General features: G+C 39.8%; 1 protein-coding gene across 2 annotated transcripts; it reads right to left on the bottom strand.

Annotated features, from left to right (window-relative positions):
- Positions 1-222: 222 nt before the first annotated feature.
- LOC121265288 (general transcription factor IIE subunit 1) lies at positions 223-14,450 on the bottom strand. Of its 2 annotated transcripts, none has more exons than XM_041168855.1 (11): positions 14,302-14,450; positions 14,085-14,192; positions 13,844-13,966; positions 13,498-13,618; positions 12,171-12,299; positions 11,864-11,943; positions 11,580-11,763; positions 9,244-9,447; positions 8,688-8,918; positions 8,364-8,568; positions 223-583 (listed from the first exon to the last, which is right to left on the bottom strand). In XM_041168855.1, the coding sequence occupies exons 2-11, from the start codon at positions 14,105-14,107 to the stop codon at positions 489-491; spliced, it is 1,395 nt and encodes a 464-aa protein (XP_041024789.1). In that variant the 5' UTR covers positions 14,108-14,192; positions 14,302-14,450; the 3' UTR covers positions 223-488. The 2 variants fall into 2 exon arrangements, with proteins under 2 accessions (XP_041024789.1, XP_041024788.1); XM_041168854.1 differs by having other exon boundaries at positions 11,864-11,973.
- Positions 14,451-16,861: the final 2,411 nt, after the last annotated feature.

The raw sequence follows: 16,861 nt of genomic DNA on the forward strand, positions 1-16,861 counted from the left end.
TTCCGGTTAAATTTCACACCTGGTTGCGACTGTCCAATAATAAAGCTCAACGTAATAAAAGATAGCCCCATGATTTTGTTGACCGTATTCCCAAATTTCCTTTGTTTTGTCAGAGAAAACAACTGGATTTTGTGTTTCAGTAATCCTTTTCTTGGACGTTGGAAGCAATGTCTCAAGAATGAACCCCTAAAGTAAAGAACATGAACAGTACAAAGAGGGTGATAATCTCGATAAATATTTGGTCATTAAACATGCCATTGTGTGAGTTTTTTATACATCTATTGAGTGACAACATTGCCGTACATTGGCAACCTATTTGAACGACTACAAGGAAAAATAGCAAACAAAAAGACCAAGAAAACACGGTCTGTAATGAATCTGCGAAAAACATTACACAGCTGGAAGCTAAAAAGGCCGAAAGAACGCAAGTTAAAGATGAAGAGGAAGTCGTACCAATCTATCTATTTGGCAACAGAACTATATTCTCTTCAACCTTCCTCCCAGTCAATATCATCATCCTCCTCGTCTCCTGAAGCATCAGCTTGAATATTCAAGTCAACTTTGTAATTTTCATTTGCGTTGCCTGTAATTATGCATGGAAAAATAGAGTTAAATGCCCACCAAACCATGTCATCCATTGCTGTTTAAAGTTTAAAATATACAATCATTAGAACAGAACTACTGGGAAACATAAATTTTCTTCAACATCCATCACACCAATAAAAAGTTAAAAACCCATCATTGGTTTCCTCGTTAATGGTTTAATTTTAGGCAAAATACTTTATCCAAGGAGCTTTACGTCAGTGTAACCACTGGGAACTCGCACTTCAGTTTATACTCGTTTGTTTAATGAGTAAGATAGATTTTATTAATGGTAAAAAGGGAACTAGCTAAGTAGACAAGAAGTATGCATCAGATACACCTAAATATAGAAGGTAACGAGGCCAAGAGAATTCTTCTCTTTCTCGTCATGTGCACCACCACATTACATAAGTGGACATCCTTCTCCACAAGAGTCTACAGTCGCTCTTTACGTATTCCTTTCCAACATGCTAATAAATGTCACCCACTTAGGCACCACCCAGTCTAGCCCAAAGAGAACAAAACCTGCTTGCCATGTCATGCCCCCAAATTTTATTTCAGTTTTTCTTATTTCGCTGGGATTGTTAAATAAAGAAGAGACTTTTGCTGGCAATTGTGCAGATGAATGAATCGATAATGTCAGATTGAAATATTTATCTCAAAGAGAAATGCTATAAGGAAGCATTACATCATACACCTCCACCTAACCAACATGCGATTTGTCATTTTTGTCAATCTATTTAAACACACATATTTAAGCATGTTGATTAGGTGGAGGTATGCTGTGTAAGGCTTCCATATAGAATTTCTCTTATCTCAAATTATGTGCTTAAAATGCAACAAGACGGTTTTGTGTATTAAAATGTTTCCTGGAAAAGCTCTTCTTTAAACTAGTCATTTTTTCTCTCAGCTTTGAGACTAAATGGCATTCCACCTCTGCCCCAAAACATGAACAAGAGGCTGAGGGGGAGGGGACGGAAATGGGTTGGCCTTTGTTTCAAAATGACCACAATATCATAAAATTGTTGAGGCACTTTCCACCTTTTTATTTATTTTTTGATACGTAAACGATAATGTTATTAATAAAGAATAAGCAAAACCCAAGTACACAAAGTGATATACAAGAGATAAGGCCTATCTAGGTCACAATATTAGAAACTAGAAAGTCATGAAAAGTCAAGGCTATTAAAACCTAAAGCTATGGCCCATAGAAATAAAGTACGAAAAAAATGAGTGCGAAGCTCCTCTAGTGACAGCTCCTTGTTTTCAAAAGTCCGCTCATTCCGCTCTTACCATAAGCACCACATAATGCAGGACGGAATCATCTTCCATACAGCTTTGATTTGTGAAACTCCTCTCGGAAGCGTCCAGCTAGCCAATAGATCAGTCACCGTTCCAGGCATTACAAAATATAAGTCAACTCGGCTAAACACTTCCCGCCACAAGGCTCTAGTTATCTCACAATGTAACAAGAGGTGTTCTACTGTCCCACCAGATCTCTTACACATACAACACCAATCAAGGATAACTACCTGTCACTTCTACAGATTATCAATAGTCAGAATCTTTCCCAACGCTGCTATCCAATTAAAGAAAACTGCTTTAGGAGGTGCCTTATTCCTCCAGATTTTCCTCCATGGAAACTGAGTATGTGCTATATGTGAAAGGGACTTGTGGAAAGATCAGACCGAAAAAGTGCACTTACCCGTAGGAGTCCACCACAACCTATTAGCTTGCTGACTATTCTGCTTCACCAAATATAGTAGGCTGAAAAAACCTCAAAGTTGTCTACTTCCGAATCCTGCCCCGCTCTACTGAAAGTGAAATCCCACTGCACTTGGTCCCCTGAACGAAGCATGAGGTTCGCTACTGAAGCATCTTGATTACTAGCCACACGAACAATAGCTGGAAAAGAATCCTTTAGGGCCTCATTCCCACACCATATGTCCCTCCAAAACTTGATTCGGGACCCCCCCCCCAAACACTACTCTAGCACGACTATAAAATTCCCCACATCCACGTCGAATAAACTTCCAAACCCCCAAACCATTAGCCCCATGCGGCTCTTCAGTACACCGTCCGCCCCACAAACTCCCTATATTTGTGATCAACCACTTGCTTCTATAAGGCGTTTGATTCCATGGTATACCTCCATAACCATTTCCCAAGTAAAGCCCAATTAAAAGTTCTCAAATTCTTTACACCCAAACCTCCTGACAAGATTGGTCTACACACCTTGTCCCATCTCACCAAGTGAAATTTGGATTCATCCCCCATCCCACTCCATAAGAAATCTAGATACAATTTTTCAATCCAAGCCGCCACACTAGTAGGTATACGAAACAAAGACAAAATATATGTAGGTAAGTTAGAAAGAGTACTCTTAATGAGAGTCAAACGTCCACCCTTCGACAAATACAATCTCTTCCACCCAGCCAATTTCCTTCCTATCTTCTCAATAACAGGATCCCAAATAGATGAGGCTCTTGAGGCTGCCCCTGAGGCAATCCCAAATAAGACATGAGAAAAGAGGCTACCTTGCACACAAGTCTACTAGCTAGTTGCCAAGTATTGCTACCGTTCTCCACTGGCACTAACTCTAACTTGTCAAAATTCACTTTTAAACCTAACATTGCTTCGAAGCACAGGAGGAAAGCCTTCAATTGATTACGGTCTGCCTCACAGAATAATAGCGTGTCATCTGCAAAAAGTAAATGAGACAAAGTAATCAAGCCCCTATTGGAGTCACCAATTAGGAATCCACCCACAAAACCGTGAGCAACCACCATCCATATCATCCTTACTAAGAGCCTCCATAATGATGACCAAGAGAAGTGGGGATACTAGGTCACCTTGCCTAAAACCGCGAGAACTACTAAAGAATCCTGTGGGGCAGCCACTGATCAAAACTGAGAACCTTGCCGTTGAGATGCACCAACTAATCCATGACCTTCATCTAACGCCAAACACGCATCTCCACTGCAAGTATAAAAGGAAATCCCAGTTTACATGGTCGTAGGCCTTCTCCATATCTAATTTACAGATAACCCCTGTGGAATCTGACTTTAGTCTACTATCCAGGCCTCCATTCGCTATAAGGACTAAATCCAGCATTTGACGACCTCGAACAAACGCATTTTGTGGCTTTGAGATGATCTGACCCAAGACCTCCCCTAACCTATTTGCAAGCACCTTAGAGATGATTTTATACACCCCACTCATAAGACTAATGGGTCAAAAGTCCTTAATCTCCGAGGCTCCAATCTTCTTTGGGATCAGCGCAATGAAAGTGGCATTAAGGCTTTTCTCAAACTTCCCAGCCGAGAATAATTCCTGAAACACATTCATGATGTCCTCTTTCACTACCTCCCAACAAGCTTGGAAGAAGCCCATCGAGAAACCATCTAGACCGAGAGCTTTATCTTTAGCCATGTGTGTCACTACATCAAAAACTTCCACCTCTTCAAAAGGCCTCTCCAACAAAGACATTGCCTGAGGCTCAATAGTGTCAAAGCCAAGGCCATCAAGCTTAGGCCTCCAACCCTCTCGTTCTGAAAACAATTGTTCATAGAAATCAACCACATGCTCCCGAATCCTAGAGGCCTCTTTGCATTCCATACCATTAATATTCAGCATTTCAATGATATTAGTTCTTCTGTGGGAGTTAGCAACTCCATGGAAGAACTTTGTGGTCCGATCCCCTTCTTTCAACCACAATGCTCTCGACTTGTGTCGCCAAGAGATCTCCTCCAAAGATAAAATTCTCTCCAATTCGGAATTCAACTCTACCTTCGGCTATAGCTCCTCAAGTGAGAGGACTCTATCCTCAAGTAACCTCTCAATGTTGCAACTCCTCCATCATGGATTTCTTTCGCTCCCCTAAATCACCGAAAGACTGAACACTCCAGATTAGGTGAGAGGACTCTATCCTCAAGTAACCTCTCAAATTGTTGCAACTCCTCCATCATGGATTTCTTTCGCTCCCCTAAATCACCAAAAGACTAAACATTCCAGATCTTAAGATCATACTTTAAGACTTTGAGTTTACCAACTAAAATAAAGGAGGGGTTGCCAAGAAACTGATATGAAGACCACCATTGCCTAACCTTATCCACAAAGCCTTCACTTTTCAGCCACATGTTTTCAAACTTGAAGGATCAGTGCTCGCCTTGTATTCCACTACAATCTAACATTATGGGAAAACGGTCCAAGCAAAGGCGTGGTAACCTCTTTTGGCACACCTCCGAATACTGCACTTCCCACTCCGGTGAGATTAGAAATCTGTCCAGTCGAGACCATGTCTGATTATTCGACCAAATAAAAGAGCCCCCCATGAGAGGAATATCCAATAGATTTAAGTCGAACATACATTCTGAGAAGTCTAACATTGCTGGGCGCATCCTACTGTCTCCCAATCGTTCACTAGGGAATCTGATGATATTGAAATCCCCACCTATGCACCAAGGGAGCTCCCACCAGCTATGTAACCCCGCAAGTTCCTCCCATAAAAGCCTTCAATCATTGTCTACGTTTGTTCCGTATAAATCTACAAAAGCCCACATAAAACTGTCTACCAGACTCTTGAAAGAGCAGGCCACAGTATAATCCCCCACAAACTCCTCCATTTTCTCCACAACTCTTTTATCTCAAATCAATAAGATTCCACCCGAAGCCCCCTTAGAAGCAAGATAAGTCCAATCTGCATAAGTACAACTCCATACACTTCGCACAATCCTCCTAGAAACAAAATTTAGCTTAATTTCTTGTAAACATACCATGTCCGCCCTCCATTCCCGAAGCAAATTTTTTATACGAAGTCATTTATTTTCTTCATTCAACCTGCGGACATTCCAAGATACAATTTTTGACTTCATAAAGGAAAGCCAAGCCCCTTCCCTTTGGCTCTAGCTCAACTTGAGCTTCCCTCATCATTCATCGACCAAGTAAGGCGCTTGAGCTCCCGCTGTTTTTTTTGGCCCCAACTTCTTAGACTGCGAATGTCCTGCCTCAATGGCAGTAAATAGGGCCATGAACTGTTCTTCACAACCTACACATTCCATTCCAACACAATATTGGATCTCCTTCACCTTTTGGAGCACCCAATCCGACACATTTGATTCATTGGGTAACATACAATTCAACAGGATAGGCTCCCCTTCATTGGGAACCCACTGCAGGTTAGAAACTGGCCTCCTCTCCTCTTTCCCAAAAATACTCCTGTCCTCCCATTCAACCAAAACATTGCTAGTGGCCCACTGAGTTTCAAGGACCCTTGAATCCACACTTGCCAATTTCTGAAGTAAACCCTCGTCCTCCACCTCCCCAACCATCTCCACCTCACCTTCCACCACTTCACAAGTTTCTGAAAGTGTCCTTCTCGTCGACATAGACTCTAGATGATCCAGGAAGTGCACAGGGGACTCCAACTGAGGCCCCGCCGCCTCCATAGTGGTCAACGGTAGTTTTGTCCACATGTGACAACACACAGCTGTGACATAAGCTCTACCCTTCCCGTTGACAGAACCTCTGCCCCTCCCATCGACATAAGCTCGAAGTGGTCCAGGGATTGTACAGGGGCCTCCACATCTTAGGAGGCGACGCCTCTATGGTGGTCATCTGCAGTTTGTGTCCACACTGGGTGGAGGTGGTGACACGACGGCGAGAACTCTTCGAGAAGCCTAGATCGTGACCCTGGCGCTCCTTCTACCTCAGAGGACCCACGACAGGTTGTGGTCCCGCCAATGAGGACTCTGGCATGACGGCTGGGCCGCCATTAGCTAAGGCCTGTCTGGAAGCGTCCTGGCAGATCCTCCACACAGGAGGCCCCTTCTTCCCAGCGGGCTTGGGCCTAGGTGCGAGAGGCCCACTAGCGGGCCTGATTTGATTCAAGGCCTTTGGAAGGCTATAGCCCTCCTTTGATGGGCCTAGGCCCTCTTGCTGCCCAGCCCGAAACTCTTTTCTCAGCCAAGGCCCAGCCCTTTCCTCCCCACCTCTTTCCTCTTTAAGCTCGACAACAGAAATCAGAGCATCAACTTGATTCTACAACTTTCCCGGTTGCACCTTCACGTCAGTGCAGATAGCACTTCCCCCTCAGCCAAGCCACCTGCCTGTCTACTCCCATCACGTCGTAATGTGTCAGAATCAGAATTGAAGTCTCCTCTCTGCTATACATTGCCTCCACTTATCTACCTTGACCACAGGGACTGCCGAGGAGGCTTCACCAACAGTGTCTCCTTGTAGGAGAAAGGTGGCTCCTCTCGCACCAGTGGTGGTAATGTACCATGACTGGCGGTGTAGTTCCTTTCCTGGAGAGACTCCCCCATCTTTCTCCCCCATCTTTCTCCACCCACTGTTGTCCTTCTCTTTAGCCACAAAGACAATTTCTTCTGCCACCACCCCCATAATCCACCACAACAATATATCTTCCCCTAACATTCGGACACTGCTTCGACTACCCTCCCTTACGGTGGTGAAAAAATCACATTTTGCTTCCTTCGAACAATCTATCAATGCCTTGGCCAACCAATGCACTATTGAAGGACCCAAAAATAACCTAGACTTCACCCTCCAACTTTACTCAGTGATGACTAACCAGCCCCCATCCTTAGCAAGTGAGAAAAGCTTGGATTCAATTACAATATCCTTGTAGAAACCCATCCTTCCTCCTTCACCAACCACCCAAGCCTCGAAAATTACGTATTTTTCTACATTTGTACGGAGAGAAAAGTGTTTAGGAGAGAGAAAACTTTGTGAATCTTCGCAATTCACCTCGTATAAACTACTTAATTTGCGTTACATATGTCGTCTAAGTAAACTACTCAAGATCATATTTCTTTCCATACAATTAAGCTTCAGCTGGGAAATTTTTATTGATTGCTAAGCATTTTTAACCCATGAAATATGGTTGGCATAACCTTGATAGCCCACAAAACTTTCCTTCACCCCGATTAGGAAATATGTTGCTGAAATCAAAGGTCTTTATAGACAAGTTGAAAGAGCGTTGGACCTCATAGCTATGTCTTGGAATGCAAGCTCAATGCTTTGAAAGTTGAAATCAATCCATCCAACCAAAAAGGGTGTTGTGGTTGAGGAAGGGTGACAAGTGCACCAAGTTCTTTCACCAAGTGGCCAATTCAAATAGGAGAAGATACACTATAGACTCCTTGAATAGATTGGTGACCATGTGGTATAATTTATAAAAGATTGTACACCGAACAGTATAGCTAGAGACCTAAGTTGGATGGCTTATCTTTTGACTCTTTGGGAGAGGAGGCGACAAATTGGTTGAAAAGGCTATTTGAGGAAAATGAGGTTCACGGAGTTGTTAAAGATTTGAACCAGGACAGGGCCCCAGGCAAAATGTCTTTATTCTTTCCCTCTTTTTCATTGCCAGTACAAAACATCACTTCTAGAGGAAGGCAAAGCATAAGGTTTGGAAAACTTTCAAGATTTTAGGTAGCACATAATGTAGAACAGCCCAGATTGACATTCTATGGCAGCAGTTAAGGATTCAAGTGGAATACAGAAAAGATTTAAAAGTGACACCATATTGTACAAAGTTTCATGGCATGGGTATTTTTAAAACAAACTATGTCATAATTTGCATCGGACACCACTGAGCACACATCACATAGCAACTTTCTAATTGCAAAATAGTAAAAACAGAAAACCATCATATTGCCTTCATAATTTGTTGACTTAGATGTTATATGACTATTTATGAGATCATCAAAAACAGGAAAAAAATTGAAGCTTAAACACATGAAAAGATTGATCCTTACTAGCAACTGGAGCCTCTTCCCATTCCACATCATCATCTCCCTCATCCTCATCACGTTTCGACTTCATTCCAACTTGGCGACTAGAAGACATGCTAGAGAGACCATTTAAGGAGTGTGCATTTGACAAATCATGTTTCTTAGCAGCTTCTTCTATCTCTTGCTGTTTCTTGAGTAAAGCAGCATAGTAAGCCTTGACATACTCATCCTACCAAATAATCATGAAGCATAAATAATGTGATATCAGGGGAACACAAACATGAACATAGAAAATTAAAATGAAACAATACAAAAGAGTGAGCTGCGGACAACTTTTTTAACATGAACCTGTATATTTTTCTTATCATCATTCTCAATAAGTGACTTCTTGTCATCTGAGAATTCTAGTGAAGCTGAACTGCCATCCATCTTTGACTCCTGTTTGGCCTCTCCTCGCTGCTCCTTTGTAAGGTTCATTCCTTCCTTGATCATCCATGGTGGCAAGACTTTCAGACTACTCTCATTTTCAGATTTAATAACTTCTCCCTTGCCTTCAGCCCCAGATAAATCAACCTCAACCTGCCAAGACCCAACCATAAACTGCTCATAGCCATCCATTTGATGATAGAGAGATTCAATGCATGAAACTAAGGGGTTGCACACCCAACAATTAATCATAACGAACCTCTGGGGCATGCATATATTGATGTTATTAAAATCACTTCTTGAGAATGCCCCACAATTTTGTTACAAAACTAAAATAATAATTCACCCATTCTGGTAACATTAGTAAATCTTCATAGTAAGGATCTTAAAAACCCAGAGATTTTGTTGATCACAAAACAAAATTATATGTCTTACAAATCAGTCATTAGAAATGATTTCATCATCTCTTAAAGTTTACCTTGGTGTCACCAACAAAAGGCAATGATGATCCACCATAACCCAACCCCAGAGAAGATCTAGAAGGATCAATGCCACTGGAATCACCATTTGCTGCACGCCCAGCAGCCCTTGCTCGAACTTCCCATGCTTGAAGAGTGCCAAATTCAGGAACAGGCAAGTCTTTTACTCTACTGAGTTGTTCTATTAATGGCTTGAGCTGTACCTGCACTCATTCCATGTTGTCAATTCAGTAAAGAATGAGAACATATTATACATAACTACCATAACCAAAAAAACATGTATGTAACATCAATTTGAAGACCAGCTTTATTTCCCACCAATATTAGAGCCAAAATAGAATAAACGGGATAATAAACAGCTTGAAAGATGGCTAACCCATACAGCACTGGCAGATGCAATAAAATTAGCACCATAGACAGCAAAAAGTGGCACATAACGTCATGTTGAAGGGCAATGCAAGCAGACACGCACACACACGAAGGATAGAGAGATGAACACCAGCATAGTATGGTAATAGGCAACACATTTAAAGAACATGAAATGGCACAAGAGTCACAATGAAATTCCTCAAACTTAATAGAAACAGAAACTGTACATAAGGACCAAGAATTCTGTTTTTTTTTTGGGGGGGGGGGGGGGGGGGGGGGGGGGGGGGGGGGGGGGGGGGGGGGGGGGGGGGGGGGGGGGGGGGGTTCAAACATAGTGGGGAATAAATTTTGAAAACCTAGAATAAGGTTTTTGAAGTAGGTAATTGTTGATGACTCTTTCCAACACGGTGACCAACAGTTGGTCATATGACCCACCAATGGCGTGCTTGTGGTGATGATGCCATCCATGGCTTGCAAAGCAAATACATGCAGAAAATAGATGAGACAGATTTTACATGGTTCGGCACAGGCCTGCATCCACAAAACTGGGGGAGAATTGTTAGATACAAACTCCCAGCTCACTCTCTTATTCTCTGTTACAAGGAGATAGAGGAAGAAGAAAAAGTTCCCCCAGGAGAAAGAGAGTGCCCCCAAAAGATGAGTCCCCTCCCTCTTCATCGTTGCCTTTCTCGAGCCTAGTGCCTTCTTGTCACATCAATCTTTTTGGCTTGTTTTAAGAGCACTGATACCTGTATGGGGAGATTTAAGTGGGCAGTGCACAGGCACAACTAGGTTTTTTTTTTTTTACTTTTTGTATAGTAAAAAATTTTGGATGCACCCATGTACATTCTATGTAATTATGCGCATGCACAATTCCTTTTCCTTGTTTTAATAGTTGGGAGGCCCACAGCCAGGTTTTTCTCCCCAACAAAATGAGAAACACCTTTGCTAGGCAGAACCTGACTATGGGCCCCACGGTAATTAAAAATTTGCAAGAAGTATGGATGGGGGCTAAACAAGGCTCAAGAAAGACAATAAATGCAAGAGAAGATGAGAGGCTGGATGAGACAGCAAGACAAAGGTGAGGGCTACAACAATTGGGGGAGCTAGCCATCAACTGCTGCTTCTTTTTCCTCTCCTTCTCTCTTCACCCACATAATAAAGTGAAAAGAGAGCTTGAGAGCTTGTATTAAACGTCATTCAGGGTGGATTTTATCCTCCCCATGACCTGTGAACGTAGGCCACAGTGCCAAACCTCGTAAAATATCTGTCTCCTTTACTTTCTGCAGTCTATTTAATTTATCTAGACATGGATCCATTTGCACTACCATCAGCACAACCATGCATGGGTCATCCAACCAATTGTTGGCCACCAGATCGGAAAATGCATCAACAGTAACCATGTGCTCTGTATTCTGCATTGAACTAACCTACAACATGTGAGCAAGAAAAGCGAATTAGGATTCTGGGAGTGCTTTGAAATGACTAATACAGATAAACGAGTCCTCATAGATACCATTTCCTACTTCAACAATTCCATTTTGTAGAATGTGCTGGATCTTTACACAACCTCTACAGACAACCAGAAAGCAAGGACACGCATACCCCTCCTCTCCTATTATTCTTTTTCACTCCTTTTTTTCAATTAGTAACAGCTGAACCTAAAATCTACCCCAGATACCCCCTACTCCGTCGCTAAAGTCAAAGTTAAAGGCTGATTCCCTTATAGTTCCAAATCCACATGAGCATACACACAATAACTTGGGCATGCACATTGTCCAGTAAGAACTGTAATTAATGAAACAATATAACTAACTACCAAGTATAGCAACACTTACCATTGCAAAGTGTAACCAATTTTAACAAAAAGATTAGAACATATACACCATGAGAAATTCGCACATTGTGTTCAAGACAAGAGAAACACCAACATCAGTGATATATGTTAGTCATGATAAAAGTAAACCTCCATCTTTTGAAGCATGTCCTTTAATTTTTCACGTCTTCGCCTCCTCGCATTGTCATCTCCTTCTCCCCCCTCTTGCGCAGCTATCTTGTCACTCTCAGCCACAAGTTCCCCATTACAACTTTCACAATGAAAATATTCATCATCCATAGAGATCAACCGCAATGCATCCAATGCAGTATACCTGAACATTTGAACCTCAATGTTTCAGGAAAATAAATTCACACAGACATGTGCATGTGTTTCTGTGTGACTTATTATTAAAAATCAGCAGTTACTGAGACCTTTTTGCACAGTTAGGGCATATGTACTCCTGAACTGTGTTCTTGTTCTCCAATTCATCTTTCAGTTTTTTCTTCATTCGCTGCAATCTGTACCTAACTACATCATAAATCTGCAATATATATTTCCTTTAGGCCTTCTAGCAAAAGCCAGAACTTGGTCAACATCTGATTAACTGGATAATGAAGGTTGAACAACAAAAAAACCTAAAAAAGAAAGAGAAAAGGTTCATTCTTGCTTTTTGTGTCAAATCAAACAATTAATCATGCAGATATGGACATCAAAATTGCCTGAGAGAGAGATAGAGACCTGAGCATAATCTAGACAGCAGTACGAGTGAGTGTGCAGCTTAATCTTTTCCTCACCCTCTTTTGTTGTCTGTTGACCATCAACTGTGGCAGCTACAGCAGCACTAAATATCTTCGCACCTTTAGCTGTCTGTGGTAAATGCGGACATGTTTATGACAACTATTTCTAATTAAGGAATCTATACAATTGAGCAAACTTGCTGATGCATATCTGAAATTAACCAGAAGAATCATAGGTTTTTTCCATGCAACCATGGTAAGTCAATTGTAGCTTAAAAATCAGAACCACTAGGACAACGAGTATCCATGGACTTCATAATAAAAATGGAGAAGCTACAACAAAGCATGGGTGAAAGTATTGAAAAACCCACAAACAAAGTTGATTTCAAGTAAGATAAGTAAAGAGTTACAGTAAAAACACCAGAACACTAAAAAAGGAAATTATTAGAATTGTAAATAATATATATGGAGGGTTATAAGGAGCAGGTAACTGTGTTTTTTCTCCCTTTTTTTTTATCTGGGGAACAGGTTCGTAAATAATGGGACAGGTGTTAAAGTGAGATTTGGCTGGCTTGGTTTGTTTTGGGCAAAAAAAAGTGTTTTTGAACTTCCACTTTAGATGTGCTAAGGTTACGGTTTAAGGATGACATACTCAAGAAATTGAGTCAAAAGAAACAAAAAGAAGATTCTTAGGCATCACACCAAACTTTGCATTTTGTTTTCTCCAATTTGATGTAACAAGAGTTCTGAAGTAGTCCCTCAAGGCCATTTAATGTGATTGGCTGAGGCAAATGATTTGGAAAGTCTATGGGTGCTTGCTTATGATTTGTAATGAGTGTCAATAAAGAGGCATGCTTTCGTTTTAGTACATATCCACAGACACAAATTTGAACATTATAAGAGGCTTTTTCAAAGAGTTTCTGGTGCCAGGGTTGAGATTTGACAGAGGCAAGGACTGAGCTTATTGAACCAGGATTTTAAAGATTAACAAGAACAATAGAAAAGTGCTTGTTAACAAGGCCTGGTTGCAGGATCAAAAGGGTGTACAAAGTACAAAAGAACTAGAGAGAAACTGTACTTAAAAGCCAGTGTACCATGAGGTCTTAAACCTTATAAATTACTTTGTAAGAACTTTCTTAATCAACCAAATTTCAACTTGAGTAAAACTTCAAATAAGACTAATAAACATGAAAATATGCATAGACATAAATATATAAAATCTTTTAACTCTTTGAGTATGATGCTATACTTCTCAATACAACTTCTAGTAGCTGAATGTATTTTTATCAACACAAAAGTAAAACAAATGAACTAAAACCAACACAAACCTCTCTCCTATGATCTCGAGTAACTAGCTTTTCTTCCTCGAAGAATCGCAGGGTTCGACGAAGCTGCTTTGAATGCAATTTCAAGTCCTTGGCCAAATCTTCTTCTCTTACCCATTGTCGTCTATGCATCAAATAAAAGAGCAAGAAAGCATAACGACTAAAAAGCCTCAAATTTTCTTAAATACTTGTTAGGAAACACTTGTAGTGCTCTACTTTCCGTTTCATTTTTCCGCATATTTTTTATGTTTATATTCCCTCAATTTCACTTATAATTTGATGATATTGCATTCACCAAAACCGAAACTATTTTCTAAAAATTATGAAACGAACATAAATGGGGCCAAACCTAGTGAGGGCATCGAGAACCACGACAGCAATGCCTCTGTTGTCACTCCGACCTGTTTTGGGTTGATTATCCCCTTTCGTCGTTATGTCATCGTAGAACGCCCTCGCCGCCAGCTTCACTAACCTTTTCCAATTGACCCGTCCAAGAAATCAACATAAACTAAACTTTGAAAAAAAAAAATAAAGGCAATAATTTTCTTCCAAATTTTGAAGAATGGGGCCGTTGAATTCAAGAAAGTTACCTGTTGAAAGGTTCGACGCTCATCTTCTAGGTTTTTGGAGTCAATATGTGAAGGGGGTTCTTGGAGTCAACAGACACGCAACAATTTCTCACCGAAAAATGACCGAATCTAAAAGAGAAATTCATAGATTTAAAGCTTTTCCTTCGTAGATAAAGAGAGACGGAGAAATCAAAATTTAAATCCGATGTTATTACACAAGTAGAGTTCGAGACAGTACCTTCGCAGTGATCCCAATGAGAGGGGGGTGATTCCGGACCCCGTTCTCGCAGGGCAGACTAGTTAGGAGCCGAATAGTTACAGAGAAAGAGAGGCCTTTTGCACCTGCGAAAGTGTTGGGTGTTCTTGTCCCAACCTGTAGAAAGATGACTCATGTTGCAAAGGAAATTTTGGTACCCACGTGCTTCGACCTTTTTTTTTTTTTTAAGCCGTGCTTCGACTTTTTTTTGTTTTGAAAATAACACAACTTCGTTACTTTAACAAGAGCTATGGCCTCAGCCATTACAAAAGGCAAGATGCTAATGTCTATATAATTTACATCAAAAATTTCTTGAGCTAATGAAACAGCCTTTTTAGCAAGTTGATGTGCCACCTTGTTAACATCCCTTCTCACATGTTGAATTGTCCCGTTTGTATCTAATAATGTGATCTTTTTGTCCTCCACCAAGCAGCTTAGTATTCCATTCTGTGATGTGCTTTGTCTCATAGCATTGACCACCTGAATTGAATCACCTTTGAAAATAATATCTTGCAAGTTTAGTTCCCTACACAATTTTGTAGCCGTGAGTAGGTGTGTAACCGGTCCAATTGTGTAGCCGTGAGTAGGTGTGTAACCGGTCCAGTCCAGTCCGTTTTAGACAAAATCTAGGACCGAACCGGTATGTACCGGTTTTGTATTTTCCAAAATCGATTACGCACTGGTTACCCTCCTAAACCGATATTTCCGATTTTACCGGTTTCCGGTCCGGTCCGATTTTCCAATTTTTTTAAAATGTAAGTTTCACAATTTGTCATTAAAAATTTGTTTATAAAAAAAAAACTGATTTAAAAAAATCTGTTTTATACTTTTATTAATATATTAGACTATATAATAGTATTAATATTAGACTATTGGTATAGTTATAAGTTATATATTAGTATTAGTTATAATTGTCCCAGACCGGACCGGTTCAAAACCGGTAAAACTGATCTGGTTCGGTCCGGTCCGGTCCGGTCCGAACCGATTTTCTGGTTTTTTGGTTTGAATTTATACTCCTAGCCGTGAGTAACCCCCTAACTTCTGCAATATCTGGTTGTGAACAGAAATGAATTGCTTCGACTTATTTATTTAGAATGATGTGACAAAATTATATATCAGTAATATAATTTTTGTGTCAATAAAGACTTAATAAATAAATTTAATCAATGTATGTAAGTAATAAGCCTCGTAAGATGAGTTTGGATCCCAAACTCATTTCAACTCATCATTACAATTTTTTTAAATCTCAATACAAAATATAATAAACAATTCAACTTTCTCAATTTTTAAAATAATAATAATATTAAAAAATAATATTTTATTCGACTTTCAACTTTAATTTCAATTCACTATCAAATGGTACTTAAGAAACATAGAATGTGTATTTGTTTTTTTTAATGGAAAATGATAATATGACCCTCGAATATGTTCATTAAATGTTAATAATATTTTATTCGACTTTCAATTTTCATCTCAATTCACTATCAAATGATACTTAAGAAACATAGAATGTGTATTTGTTTTTTTTTTAATGGAAAATGATAATATGACCCTCGAATATGCTCATCAAATGTGAACACTCATTTATTTTAATTTTTTTTTCTTAATGATTAAGAAGTGTGATTATTAGTGAATTTTTATTTATTTTTTTCTTAATGATTAAGAATGTTTAAAAAATTCTTAAAAAAAAAAAAACAAAATAAGAAAGCCATTTATATTAGTGTGCATATTTGGGATGCACATTTGGTGTGCACCCTAGTATTGTCATTTTTGTATTTATCATGGAGGTCTAAGATCTCTACATTGTTACCATTAAAGTGGAAAACTAGTACTTTTTTTTTTTTTTATGACAGGAGAACCACCCCACAACAGAGCCCTTAGGACTCATCCATTAAACTCCCGAAGAGACTAGCATGGCAACCCACTGCTATGGCCTCCCACTTAAATGACAATTTGATCATAGAGAGAATCGAACCTGTGACATGGGGTGTATGTACACACATTCGCCCTTACCACTTGAGCTACCCATGGGTGAGTAAAGAGGAAAACTCGTAATTATAACTTGGGTGCCTTTCATCTTCAATGGATAGTCTAGTGGTGATGCACTTGCGGAAATTCCTTAAAGAGTCTTTTCTTCTAGGATTAGTGAGAACTTGGTGTCCAAGAATTTAGGGAGGTTTGTAGGTCATCGGCCCTAAATGGTTAGGAACTACTGTTATGTCCAAAATAATTTAATACAATCTCTCACTGCTGGTAAAACTCCATTATTAGGAGATTGGAGGGAAATCAGAAGTTTCCCACACATCTTTCTATTGCCCATTTAATATCCTGGGACCTGGAGTAAACTTTCAATCCTTTGTTAGTTAAATGTATATGGTTATTTACAAAGATGGTAATTATTGTTGTCACAGCCCGTTCTCCAATAAAGATATTTTTAAAATTTTCAGGGAGCCAATATGCTACTAAATTTCACTAAAAACTCTTCTTTTAATAATACGCCAGATGCAAAAGATTTCATAAATAAAATAAAATTTATTAAATA

Source organism: Juglans microcarpa x Juglans regia, chromosome 5D (genome assembly GCF_004785595.1).
Source record: "Juglans microcarpa x Juglans regia isolate MS1-56 chromosome 5D, Jm3101_v1.0, whole genome shotgun sequence".
In the NCBI taxonomy this organism is placed as follows: Eukaryota; Viridiplantae; Streptophyta; class Magnoliopsida; order Fagales; family Juglandaceae; genus Juglans; species Juglans microcarpa x Juglans regia.

Coding starts and splice junctions, on each gene's coding strand:
- LOC121265288 (XM_041168854.1), bottom strand. CDS start 14,107: ATGAGCGTCGAACCTTTCAACAG. Junction 8,919..9,243: donor CTTTTGTTGGTGACACCAAG/GTAAACTTTAAG, acceptor GGGTCTTGGCAG/GTTGAGGTTGATTTATCTGG. Junction 584..8,363: donor GGAAGAGGCTCCAGTTGCTA/GTAAGGATCAAT, acceptor GCATAATTACAG/GCAACGCAAATGAAAATTAC.